At 40.1% G+C, this 14188-nt stretch overlaps 3 protein-coding genes across 3 annotated transcripts; 2 read left to right on the forward strand and 1 right to left on the reverse strand.

The window, feature by feature from the left end:
* Window positions 1–6767: 6767 nt before the first annotated feature.
* On the reverse strand, window positions 6768–7541 carry LOC137740427 (uncharacterized). The gene has a single exon (XM_068480300.1). The coding sequence runs from the start codon at window positions 7539–7541 to the stop codon at window positions 6768–6770; it is 774 nt and encodes a 257-aa protein (XP_068336401.1).
* Window positions 7542–7765: 224 nt separating this feature from the next.
* On the forward strand, window positions 7766–9969 carry LOC137740428 (protein CLP1 homolog; the record flags this gene model as incomplete). Its single annotated transcript, XM_068480301.1, has 7 exons — window positions 7766–8172; window positions 8297–8365; window positions 8475–8567; window positions 8841–9082; window positions 9222–9360; window positions 9464–9520; window positions 9709–9969. Coding segments are annotated over exons 1-7 (1038 nt in total), but the record flags the coding sequence as incomplete, so codon positions are not given.
* A 2-nt stretch (window positions 9970–9971) lies between these two features.
* LOC137740430 (protein CLP1 homolog) lies at window positions 9972–11430 on the forward strand (the record flags this gene model as incomplete). Its single annotated transcript, XM_068480302.1, has 3 exons — window positions 9972–10201; window positions 10486–10530; window positions 10611–11430. Coding segments are annotated over 3 exons (363 nt in total), but the record flags the coding sequence as incomplete, so codon positions are not given.
* Between the last annotated feature and the right edge of the window lie 2758 nt (window positions 11431–14188).

Here is a 14188-nt window from a genome sequence, read left to right on the forward strand (position 1 = left end):
TGTTTTTATTATGCTATTGTTGAGATATTGTGATGTGGCATACTTCTGGATTTACTGTTGATTTGCATTTGATTTCATACCTATACGTAGTATGATTTTCTAGAAACTATACATGTTTTACGGCTAGAGGTTACAATGTTTCCAGAAAGGTTTTCATAAAACTTTATTTTCGGGCCCACTCACCCTTGTTTTTCTCCCCTCCAAGTGTTAGTTGCTGAACTTTTGTATCGGCGAGGATTCTTGGCAAATCTCAGTATAGGTGGCTACCCTTGAAGGTATAATCCTTAACCTACCTCAATGTACTTTACTTATGCTCTGTCATCACATGTGAAATGGGTTCATTCTCGCTCACCAACGCACTCTTATATTTAGGGACTTTTAGGTTTAAATTTATTCACATTTTTCACATCACTACACTTTATGGCTTTGTCACCTTCCAGGTGTCGGCCAACACAACTCGATTTGGAGTCCTAATGGACATTCCGGATCAGGATGTGTCATATAAATTGTTGAAGCCCACCAAGTCATTATTTGGCCAAAGGGGCATTAGGCTAGCCAAATGTAGCCCCCTCTTAGCATTTTTGGGATTTAACTTCTTAGTTGCAATAATTGATTTGAATTCAACGACTAGATTTAAAAACATCTAACGGTAGTTTAACTAAATTAACCAATAAATTTAAAGTATAAACTTAAAACTAATAAATTATAAGAGGACTATGTTTAGGCCATTCAGTTGGAGATGATATATATGTATGGCCTGACACTGTTTATTTAAAAATAATTTTTTTGCAGGGTTATAATTCTAGATGGGATCATGTCTAGCCATTTCGATCGGAGGGCCTAAGGCCTTCATGTATTGAATGTGTGTCAGTAAGAATGTCAATTTTGTGTGCCAAAATAATTATAAATGATAATAAGGAGGCTACTACCAACATTCTCTATCTGACATTTTCGTTTTATCTTATCGACTCTTCTAATCATCTAAACGCAGTTATCTAACATATATATACAAAATATGTGGCAGCACAACTTTTCATTAGGAGTTCCCCATTTTATTAAACATGAACAACGTTATTTATTTTTTGAAGTAAATTGTAGCAATGGTCCCTCAAATAAAAATTCATTACCATTGGTCCTTCAACTCATCAAAATGTGTAGCTATGGTCTTTTTCATCAACTTCGTTACAATTTTTTCAAAATAAGTTATGTTGGAAGGACCATTGCTACAATTGGGGTCCCTCAACTCATTGAAACATGTAGGTATGGTCATTTTCGTCAACTTCGTTAGAATTTTATCAAAATGAATTATGTTGGAATGATCATTGCTACAATTGAGTTATAGTTGAGAGACCATTGCTCCAATTAGGTTAAAGTTGAGAGACCATTTCTCTAGTTAGATTAAAGTTAAGGGACTGGTAATTGATTTTTAGTTAAGGGACCATAACTGCACGTTTTGATGAGTTGAGGGACTAATGTTAATGAATTTTTAGTTGAGGGACCATGCTACTTTCGGAATAAATTCAATTTGCCACACATGGGGGCAACAAGTATGGGATACTGGTGATTTGTCTCGAAACAATTGGTATTGTATTTCAAGTTGCAATCCATAGAAAACTTTACAAATCAGAACATCTTTTCAACAGTTCTAACTAATCCCACCAAAAAGTCAAAGCTATTTATAACCAATTAGAAAAGAATTCATGAACTTTCTTTGGTGTAAAGTGTACCAACAAAGTTAAAGAGATTCGACTAAAATCCCTACATTTCGTCCTCTTTATTTAATACTTTATATATACTAACTTCACACTTTTTTTCTTTTCTTTTTTTTTTCATTTTTTTCCCAATAATGGCGGTGGTTGTCAATGCTAGTTCACTTAAGCTTTCGATCCAACCCATGTAACAAGATTTAGGTCAATAACTCCCAAACCATAAGGCTTTAGGGCACTAGGTATAGAACACTCATGAAGACTTAATAATTCGAGCTGAAAAGGCTATGAAACCAACAAATCACCCTGCCCTATGCCAAATCTCTATCGTTTGACGCGAGAATCAAGCAGGACTGACCTGGTTACTAAGTAAAGTCTCGGGTGGAACAATTATTACTTTATTGATAACAATAAGTAACTTTACTTTATTTAGAACAAGAATTAAAAATTAACTCAGAAGAAAAGTAAATGTTTCAATCTCACTCCCCACAAACTATGTTGGTGTGAATTGCAGATTTTGCAAATTACAAATAGTATCTAAGCAGCATTAAATAGAAAAGACATAGTGTGGGACTAATCTTCACTCTGTCCATTTGTTTTAACGTTAGTTGGTGGATAAGAGTACTCCCTATTAAATAGAGTTGGGAAGAGATCATCCGCATCTCCTCTATCAAAACCATCAAATCAATCTGAATTCTTAAAATTTGATCTAATAGCTAAAATTATTATACTTTTAAAGAAGCTTGTTTTTAGCTGTTAAATCAAATTTTAAAGATTCAGATTACTTGATTCAGATTCGGTGACTTTAGTGGAAGAAATTCGAAATGATCTCTTCCCAATAGTGTTCACTCTTAAAATTCCCAACGGAGTTCCTCCGGTGTCTTGTTACACTCTTTTACTCATTGAAAAGTTAAATTCTAGGTTTTAGATGAATATTTTTCTCTACTTTATTCTTCTCACATAGAGGAATATATAAACATATACAATCTCCTACAAACTAGGAAACAAGTATCCCAAAACCACTAGGATACCAATTACATAATTTTATACCAAAAATATCTCTTCATTCCTTATTCCCTAAGATTTCCTCACGCAACACTCCCCCTCAAGTTGGTGCGTAGATATCTCCTAAGCCCAACTTGTCAAGTGAGTTCTGAAACACTCTTGTCGTCACTGCATGCGTTAACACATCAGCTAGCTGGTCTTCGGATCTCACATATGGAATGTCAATTAGCTTAACATCCAACTTTTCTTTAATAAAGTGTCTATCCACCTCAACATGTTTTGTACGATCATGCTGAACTGGATTATTAGCTATCTCTCGCGCAGCTTGATTATCACAATATAAAAACATCGTTCCATGTGGCTTGAACCCAATCTCTGTAAGAAGAATCCTTAGCCATAATAGCTCACAAATCCCATGCGCCATCCCACGGTATTCCGCCTCTACCGTAGACCTTGCCACCACATTCTGTTTCTTGCTCATCCAAGTCACAAGATTTCCTGCAACAAATGTAAAGTACCCTGATGTAGAGCGTCTATCAGTAATGTTCCCGGCCCAATCAGCATCGGTGTACCCTTTTATCTCCAAATGCCCATGTTTCCTGAAAATCAACCCTTTTCCAGGTGCACCTTTCAAATAACTCAATATTCGCATTACTGCAGCCATGTGATCTTCACTAGGAGAGTGCATAAATTGACTTACTACACTAATAGCATATGCAATATCTGGTCTTGTGAGAGACAAATAAATCAACCTCCTTACTAACCTCTGGTATCTTTCCCTGTTTGCAGGAACCTGGTCCGGGTAGACAGCCAAATGATGATTCTGAACTATAGGTGTCTCTGCGGGTTTACATGCCAACATCCCAGTTTCAGATAAAAGATCCAGAACATACTTCCGCTGGGATAAGTAAATACCACCACGGGAACGAGCAACTTCAATTCCCAAGAAATACTTCAAACCCCCTAAATCTTTCATCTCAAACTCAGAAGGAAGATACTCCTGTAATCTTTCCATTTCCTCTGTATCATCACTTGTGACTACCATATCATCCACATAGATTATCAACAAGGTAACCTTTCCTCCCCTGCGTTTGATAAACAAAGTGTGATCCGCATTCCCTTGTTGGTACCCGTATTTCTTCATTGCATCAGTGAATCTTCCAAACCAGGCCCTTGGCGATTGTTTGAGTCCATAAAGAGCCTTTCGTAGTCTGCATACTTTGCCTGCTTTATTCTGAACTTCATACCCAGGTGGGAGTTCCATGTATACTTCTTCCTCCAAGTCGCCATGTAGAAAAGCATTCTTCACATCAAATTGTTTTAACGGCCAATCAAAGTTTGCAGCTAAAGACAAAAGAACTCGTATGGTATTCATCTTTGCTACTGGGGCAAATGTTTCCTGATAATCTACCCCAAAAGTTTGTGTGTACCCTTTAGCAACCAACCTTGCCTTGTATCTATCAATGGTTCCATCAGCTTTGTGTTTTATGGTGAACACACTTTGCATCCCACTGGTCTTTTTCCTTGTGGTAATGACTCCACGCCCCAAGTTTCATTTTTTTGTAGGGCTTTCATTTCTACCTCCATTGCCTCTTTCCATCTAGGATCTTGCAAAGCTTCTTCCACTTTTGTTGAAATTTTGATAGCATCCATTGTATTCACAAAGGCTTGGTACTTGGAAGACAGTCGATGCGTAGAAACATACTTTGCAATTGCATATCTAATTTTCCCATCCGGAGAATACCTGTCAGGAGGTTTCCCACGATTTTGTCTCGGGGGCAATACATAATTACTTTCAATGTTAGTCAAATTATGAGCTTCATTAGATTGGAATAAGCTTACCTCATGGATATCCTCGGGGACACGGACGGGTACAACTAGAGGAGGGTTATTTCTTGAAGTGTTTGAGCTGTCACTACACGGTCCAATTTGTGTGCTGCTGCTCGGTCCAATTTGTGTGCTGCTGCTCGGTCCAATTTGTGTGCTGGACTTAGAAAGGCTTTCGGCCCCTAAGCCCCCAGACCCACTTGTCACATAATCCAAAGTAGACAAGCCCAGATTGGGCTCACATAGGTTGCTGGACTCACGGCACAAGCCCAGATTGGGCTTACACAGGTTGTTGGACTCACGGCACAAGCCCAGATTGGGCTCATCAAATCTGCTGCACTCACGGCTACTTAAACCACTAGAACTCTCGGCTGGCTGGCATATGGTATTATGGCAGGTGTCATCCACCTGTACAGTTGGCAGATCAATCAAACTATAATCTTCATTTGTGCTCATCTCCCCCTGAAGATTATAGTAAGTGTTTTCAGTGGGAAAAAACATCTCTTGCTCGGAAAATGTAACATCCATGGTGACGTACAAATGCTTAGTTGGTGGATGATAACATCGGTACCCCTTTTGCTGACTATTAAATCCCAAAAAAATACAACGAACTGCACATGGATCCAACTTACTGCGCTGATTTTTATGGAGATGCACATATGCCACACAACCAAAGATACGTGGGGACAAATAAAGAGATGATGCTAATGTCACATGGTCAGCAAGAACTGCCATAGGAGTGCGAAAATTATGCACTCGGGATGGCATGCGGTTCATTAGATAAACGGAGTATCTGACGGCATCCGCCCAATAAGAGTGAGGAGCGTGAGCACCAATGAGGAGGGCTCGAGTGGTTTCCAAAATATGTCTATTTTTTCGCTCGGCTACACCATTTTGCTGTGGAGTGTGTGGACAAGTAGTCTCATGAAGAATGCCGTGCTCCTGAAAAAATTGAGAAATTTCGGTATTGATATATTCCCCACCATTATCTGACCTAAGAACCTTAAGGGGTAGAGAGAATTGATTTTTAACCATGCAGTAGAACTGGTTAAAAATTTGTCCAACATCACTTTTATTCTTCATAGTATAAAGCCATGTCATTCGGGTGCAGTCATCCACAAAGATAACAAACCAACGAACCCCATGACTAGTGGCTACTGGAGAAGGCCCCCACACATCAGAATGAACTAGCTCAAAAGGAATTGTTCTTTTATTGAAACTCGAATGATAAGAAGTACGATGACTTTTTGCAAGAATGCAATCATTACACTGAAAATCAGAGTCTGAAATACCACGAAATAAAGACGGTAGCAATTTTTTCAAATAACCAAAAGATGCATGCCCTAATCGACGATGCCATAACCAAATTGTCTTATTCTTGTTCGGATGACCACTGCGCACTTGATTTACGTGACTTGCCGATACATCATCCACATAATATAACCCTCTCCTCTTAGTACCACGCCCAATTATCGCCCGAGTCTGGATATCCTGAAGTAGGCAAAATGTGGGAAACATTAACACAACATAATCTAATTGCTCAGTAACTTGACCAACAGAAAGTAGATGATTAGATAATGTTGGAACAAGTAGTGCATTGTGAATAGACAAAGATGGAGTAAGGGAAATAGAACCTGCTCCCGTTACAGGAGCAACATCACCGTTGGCTGTAATGACATCTTCTTTAGATGGTGAAGTCATGTGATAAAATAATGATGCATCGTAAGTCATATGGTATGTAGCTCCAGAGTCAATTATCCGACCAGTATCTCTCTTGGTGGAAGTTATTAAAACAGTACCGATTTTACCTGAATCTTCTGCGTTGTCACCCATTGAAATTTGATTGATTAAGGATAGAAGTGAGCCCGTTTCTGTCTCCTTGGAAGATGCTTCTGAAATTGGCACCGCAAACTGGGCTGCAGCTATTGGACTTGACGGGCTGGGCCTTAGTTGACTCGCTGCAACAGCAGCTATCCCCCTGCTCCCATCAGATTTCTCTTGTTGGGCCTTGGACCCAGCTTGGCTCCCTGCTGCATTAGATGCTGCTCCTGATCCAGTGGCTGCCATACGGGCCTGTCCAGCCCGTTTGTTCCCCCGTGCCTTTAGCTTCTTCTTCCTTTCCCAGTACCATTCTGGGTACCCATGAATTTCAAAACAGGTCTCTTCAGTGTGTCTTGTTCCATTACAATGATTGCAATGGAGTTTGTCCTTATCAATATCCTCATGGGTTCAGAATGATCGAGAACTTCCATTAGATGGTGGACGAGACCCAGGTGCCTTAGTTGCCATAGCCATAGGAGGTGCTGTCATTGTAGCTTTTGTTCCCATCATAGTGACCAGCCTTTGGGATTCACGTCGTACCAAATTGAAGCATTCTTCGATTCCGGGGATAGGTTTCATCCTTAGAATCTCACTCCGAACTTGGTCAAACACACCATCTAATCCCGCAAGAAAATCATACACCCTATCTTTTGCGAGTTCTTCTTTACGAGTTTTCAAATCTGCTCCACACACCATACGAAGAGGACGTCGTCTGTCAAGGTCCTGCCACACACTCTTTAATTCAGTGAAGTACAAATTAATTTGACGACCATCCTGTCTCGTCCGTGTAGCCTTGCACCGGAGTTCATAGTATTGGGACTCATCAGAACCATCATAAAACATCTGGGTGACACTCTCCCAGATATCTTTAGCCGTGGGCAAGTCTATAAACAGGCCAAGCAGGTGGGGTTCCATGGTTTTGAGCAACCACCCACGCACAATAGCATCTTCCGTTGACCACTTCACATATCCTGGATCATCTTCATCTACTGCCGGGATTTTTCCCGTTAGATACCCTTGCTTACCGAGACCTGAAGCATGAACCTCCATCATCTTCGACCAAACCTTGAAGTTCGAGTCGCTCAATCGATACCCAAACGGAATGGAGTTGACGTTGGATGACTCACCTTGGACCGATATAGTTTGCATGGGAATTATATCTCCAGTTTTGATGTCTGCCATTGCACGGACAGATGTGCAGGTTATGTATATTTGTTTTTTTTTTTTTTTTCTCTGTAGCTTTGTTGATTCCAAAGGCTACGGTGGTGTGGTTTCTGGGTTCAAGATTTGATGAACACCAAAGTTTTGACGGCTAGGGTTTTTTTTTTTTTTCGAGACGAGACAGGTCGAAACCTGCTCTTGATACCAAGTTAAATTCTAGGTTTTAGATGAATATTTTTCTCTACTTTATTCTTCTCACATAGCGGAATATATAAACATATACAATCTCCTACAAACTAGGAAACAAGTATCCCAAAACCACTAGGATACCAATTACATAATTTTATACCAAAAATATCTCTTCATTCCTTATTCCCTAAGATTTCCTCACGCAACATGAAATCCCAAACGAACACTAAAAACCGCTCGGAATCCCAGTTGATTGGAGCACCGAGAGCCAAGCTGGCAGAAGAAGATGGCGCACGGCGGCGGACCAAGGCAGGTGAAACTGGACCGAGAGAGCGAGCTCAGAATCGAAGTCGGCTACGACGCCCCTCTCAAGCTCCGCCTGCTCAGCGGCACCGCTGGGATCTTCGGCACCGAGCTCCCCCCTGATTTCTGGCTCACCTTCCCGCCCAGGCTCAAATTTGCTGTAAGCCTTCTTCTTCCCCTAGTTCTTTTCCCAAGTTTACATCTTTTTAATAGAATTTGGGTTGTGAGTTTTGATTGTTAAAGATTTTGAATTGCATTTCTGTTGTGGGTTTTGGTTGTTGAAGGTTTTTACTTGGAACGGAGCAACAATTGAGATGGAGGGCAGTACGGAAACGGAGTACACGGCTGATAAGGTATTTCACATGCTTGTTATCTACTTTGGGTTTTTTACTTTTTGCTCCGGATGCATTTGTCACTAATGAGAATGTGAATGGTGTCTGATTCAAATGTTTGATTTTTCAGACTCCAAATATCAGCTATGTGAATGTGCACGCCGTACTGGAAGAACGGAGACACCGCGCTAAACCCTTTCCGCCCGATGACCCCAATTCTCAGGTACTAATTGACACTTGCTCACTTCTTTGTTGGGGAAAATTAGTGCAAATTTTTCAATGTGTTTTAATTAGTGTCATTCTTTAGTGAACAAAAGTGTTTGATCCTCAATTGCCAACTCTGTAAATTTTTAGAAATGATTGAGATAAGCTTTTGGCGCAAGTGCATCTACTGTGTAGTAGTGCAAGTCCATTTTTAGGTGCATATTACCTAGGATTGTTGTAATCCTTACTAATTGACTCTCTGTCTGTCGCTTATAAGCTTCTTTGTGGTTAGGGCCCAAGGGTGATTGTTGTGGGACCAACAGATTCTGGGAAAAGTACCTTGTCGAAAATGCTTCTTAGTTGGGCAGCTAAGAAGGGATGGAAACCTACTTTCGTCGACTTGGATATTGGACAAGGAGCTATAACAATTCCAGGATGCATTGCCGCTACTCCTATTGAAATGCCTATTGATCCGGTTGAAGGAATTCCTCTTGATATTCCTCTTGTTTATTTCTATGGGCACACAACTCCTAGGTAATTGATTTATAGCATCTTCATATGGACCTATCATTTCACATCGTTTATTAATATCTGATACTAACATATAAGAGAAATTCTTGTATTGCTAATTTAGTGGAAGTCATGAATCCATAAAGATCCATTTTTTATCCAGTAATAATGTAGATTTATACAAAGTGCTTGTGAAGGAGCTTGCTCAAGTGGTAGAAAGACAACTTTCTGGGAATGCTGAATCTCGAGCTTCTGGAATGGTGATCAATACCATGGGATGGATAGAAGGTCAAGGCTACGAGGTAATTTTTAGGCTGCTTGCACTTCAGGGATGGCTGGTGACTTACTATTGAAATGGTTGTTTTAATGTCATATATTTGAAATTCTAGTTTCATTTTCTTGCAGTTGCTTCTTCATGCAATTGATACATTCAATGCCAATGTTGTCTTAGTTCTGGGCCAGGTACATCCCTCTAGTTTGAGTTTTCTTTCTTATTATGATTTTACCGTACTGGATTCTGCAAGCATTTCTTCTCTTCCCCCCCTCTTTGCTATTGTTGCTTGACTCTGTTACAAAGTTCGTCTTGGTAGCATAATGCATCCTTGTTTGCAATACATTTTGATGTTTTAACAAAATGGTTGTATATGTAGGCTCCGATGACAGTACATATATTTCTTTTAAATTCTCAGGAAAAACTTTGGAGCATGATCAGAAATGTACTAAAGAACAAGCCTGGTGTGGACGTTGTAAAACTTCAAAAATCTGGGGGTGTTGTATACAGGAATGCCAAATTCCGTCAAAAATCCAGGAGTCATAGGATAAGGGTAAGCATCAATATGTTGCCATTTAATCCTTGTTATTTGTTCTTCCTGAAGAAAAGACTCATGTGCGCTGATATTTCTAACAGGAGTAGTTCTATGGCCTTGCAAATGATCTCAGCCCACATTCTAATATCGCGAATTTTAGTGACTTTTCTGTCTTTCGGATTGGTGGCGGGCCATGGGCCCCACGTTCAGCTTTGCCAATTGGTGCAGAGCCTGCTGCGGACCCTACAAGATTGGCGCCTGTGAATATTAACCGGGATTTGCTACATACCATTCTTGCTGTTTCATTTGCCAAGGAGCCTGATCAAATTATTTCTTGGTAACTTGTACCGATCTATCTGATAGAGAAATAGATAATGAATGACTGAAGTATATGACATTGATCAGTCTCGTTCACTTTCATTTGAACTTCACATAGGAAAGTAGATGGTTTTACCCCCTCACTGTCACAAGAATGAAAATACATAGTAGTATTGTGGTATTTCTTGCTTGCTTTTCCGTCTCTGGAGATAGGGATGCGAATTTGACGGTGACATTTTGTATTTCAGAGTATGATTCGTAGTCTGTAGTCTTAAATATTTACTTTTTTGGTTTGTTTTGCAGTAATGTTGCTGGGTTTGTCTTTGTCACAGACGTCGACATTCAGAGGTTTGTATGGTGAACAACTTGCTAGAAACACTTCTTGTATTCTGGTTTTCGTTGTTCTAACCCAATATGCGGCGTTACAGGAAGACAATTACGTACCTTGCACCATCGGCGGGTGAGCTTCCAAGCAAGTATTTGATTGCAGGAACCGTGACATGGCTTGAAACATGAAGTCGATGAGCCAAAACCCCAGTAGTATCGCTTTCCAGTGGATGTACGTTACTGGCTTATGTAAGGAGTGCAAGTTGTGAGCTATCTAGGCGTAAAATTAGTTTTAACGATGTATCCCAAATACGACAACAGATTAGAGTATTATTGTCGTTTTTTTGCATCTTAAATTTGTTATGCAAGTCTTGTTTGTCGTATTTTATATTATACTAGAATTTAGAAAGGCGTGCCAAAGCCTGAATTACTAGAGCTTGGCAATCACAATTTTTTTTTTTTTTGTTTTTGTTTTCTGTACAAGATATTTAAACGAAAGACTAAGGGATGGAGAAATAAATTGGTTACGAACTACTAAGTGGCATTCAGGTATTGTTCAACTGTGATATAACCTATAAGTTAAGGTAGCCCTTGCAATATGAGCTCTTTCAATTTATCCCAGGCATAAAAAGGTGCTGCAGCTGCAGCTGCACTTCCACAAAATGCTTTCAAGGATTAAGTTGCAACTCTCACAAAACAAACCGTTCACAAGACGAAAGCGAACCACCTGAAAGCCAGTACCAGGATCTACAATAACATAATGAAGGCAAGAGTTCCGGACAAGAGGGAAACATTGTCCAGAAGACCTTAAATTTCCTTGTACTACAAGCAAACAGATAGAATAATTTCCTTTTAATTTTTACGATTGCTGTGTGTAGATGACCAAAGCGAAATATGTTTGAGCTCTTTACAAATTCGGATTGCTGATTTATTTTTTCAATTTGAATGCAGCTTTGTCCAATGTGCTTAACTAATGGAAAGGAGCTAGCCTTCAATAATAAATTCAATGTCACACTAACTAAAGTTTTGAATTCCAGCTCAAGGCAATAGAACACAGCCCAAGTTTTTCTTAAAGAAATTCTTCTCAAAAAGAAATTTCTTAAAGAATTTGGTTGTCGCTACCGTTCAACCTCCTCATCAGCTCCCTCATTTTGTCACGGCCATAAGCAACAGCGTCAGTACACAGTGTTCTTAGCGTTTGGTAGGATTTGGTCCCAATTATCGCAAAATATACGGCCCAACATGTAAGAGTAAACCACCCGAAGGCTGGAACGAGGAGGAGCACCAGTAGCACCAACGCAAGAGTTCCACACAAGAGGCTGATGTTGTTCATGAGTTCATATATATTTATACTGTTGGAAGCTTGGAGAATGTTGGCAGTCTGCAATGTCCCCGCGTAAGTGAGTAAATCAGCAATCAACATCACAACAGTGTTGTGGTCTGTGACAAATGGAGACGGTAAATTTCCGGTCGCATGCTTCACCTGGAGGAGAAATCCTAGGATGTTGAGGAGATGGAATATACATTTGTGTGCTGCCGGTGGAGATTTGTACCGACCACCCTCCTCCATAGTGCTGCTGTATTATAAACAACACAGAAAGTTAATGAATGGGAAAACATTACTCTAATGATATCAGGAGTTCCTAATTTTCAATTCTTCCATATTAGTTAATGACGTTGACATGTGTCATCAACCGTTAGAATATCTGCGCACAACCCAAACTCATTTGCTAGCTAATTAAGAAGATGAGCTTATAAAAGACCCCGTTTCATATACATATTGATGAGAAGGCATGTTACAGAGTATCTGGAAACCAAATTTATTTGATCCATAACTTGGACCTGGAAATTGAAACGAAAAAGGAGGTTACGCAGAGTATCATAGATAGATTAACAAGATTGTTTACTGTTTCCCTTATGCTTTACAATCAGCTTCTGACGAAAGAGTAGATGCAACATTAAAATATGATAACTAAAGAAAATGTACTAACCCAGCTGAGATTTGTGGAGAAGTTCCGACGTTCATAGGCATGGCCGAAGAGGAACGCGGCAGAGTTGGGGGAGGGAAGGAGGAGTGAGAGAGAGGAGGGAGGAGTTTGCAGGATTTGGAGGAGCAGAGGGGGTATATATAGGAGAGAGAGAGGAGGGAGGAAGTCAACAATTCCTACTCCCCTCAACTCAACAGGATTTACAGCCCTGTCAAATTAACACAAATAGCTGCTCAAATTTACAAGCTCTTGGCCGTGTTGCTACTTTGAAGGTGGCAAAATCCTATTCATACTACGTCAAGGTGGCAAAATCCTAGACGCAACTATTAGACCACATGTCCTCCAATGTGGTAAAATAAGCACATTGGACAAAATTTCCACAGGGAGGGAGGAGTGAGAGAGAGGAGGGAGGAGTTTGCAGGATTTGGAAGCCAATAGCATTTGCTTGAGCCAAGCAAATGCTTAAGGAGTTTATCAATTAATCAACCGTAAACAATAATTTGTTCGATCGTTAGCAAATGCTTAAGGAGTTTATCAATTAACCAACCTGCAAAAGTACACAATTAGACATAGCAAACACCAGCTGTCCACCCCTCACACATTCTCTTCAGCTCCTCGAACGTAATTTCACCTCGCTCATATCCGGCGTCCACTCGCTTTGTAAAGGTTTTGGCATAACCTTTACAAAACCTTTTTGGTAGAAATTTTGTCCAATGTGCTTATTTTACCACATTGGAGGACATGTGGTCTAATAGTTGCGTCTAGGATTTTGCCACCTTGACGTAGTATGAATAGGATTTTGCCACCTTCAAAGTAGCAACACGGCCAAGAGCTTGTAAATTTGAGCAGCTATTTGTGTTAATTTGACAGGGCTGTAAATCCTGTTGAGTTGAGGGGAGTAGGAATTGTTGACTTCCTCCCTCCTCTCTCTCTCCTATATATACCCCCTCTGCTCCTCCAAATCCTGCAAACTCCTCCCTCCTCTCTCTCACTCCTCCTTCCCTCCCCCAACTCTGCCGCGTTCCTCTTCGGCCATGCCTATGAACGTCGGAACTTCTCCACAAATCTCAGCTGGGTTAGTACATTTTCTTTAGTTATCATATTTTAATGTTGCATCTACTCTTTCGTCAGAAGCTGATTGTAAAGCATAAGGGAAAGAGTAAACAATCTTGTTAATCTATCTATGATACTCTGCGTAACCTCATTTTTCGTTTTCAATTTCCAGGTCCAAGTTATGGATCAAATAAATTTGGTTTCCAGATACTCTGTAACATGCCTTCTGATCAATATGTATATGAAACGGGGTCTTTTATAAGCTCATCTTCTTAATTAGCTAGCAAATGAGTTTGGGTTGTGCGCAGATATTCTAACGGTTGATGACACATGTCAACGTCATTAACTAATATGGAAGAATTGAAAATTAGGAACTCCTGATATCATTAGAGTAATGTTTTCCCATTCATTAACTTTCTGTGTTGTTTATAATACAGCAGCACTATGGAGGAGGGTGGTCGGTACAAATCTCCACCGGCAGCACACGAACTTATATTCCATCTCCTCAACATCCTAGGAGTTCTCCTCCAGGTGGAGCATGCGACCGGAAATTTACCGTCTCCATTTGTCACAGACCACAACACTGTTGTGATGTTGATTGCTGATTTACTCACTTACGCGGGGACATTGCAGACTGC

The sequence above is a fragment of the Pyrus communis genome, chromosome 7 (assembly GCF_963583255.1).
Source record: "Pyrus communis chromosome 7, drPyrComm1.1, whole genome shotgun sequence".
Lineage (NCBI taxonomy): Eukaryota > Viridiplantae > Streptophyta > Magnoliopsida > Rosales > Rosaceae > Pyrus > Pyrus communis.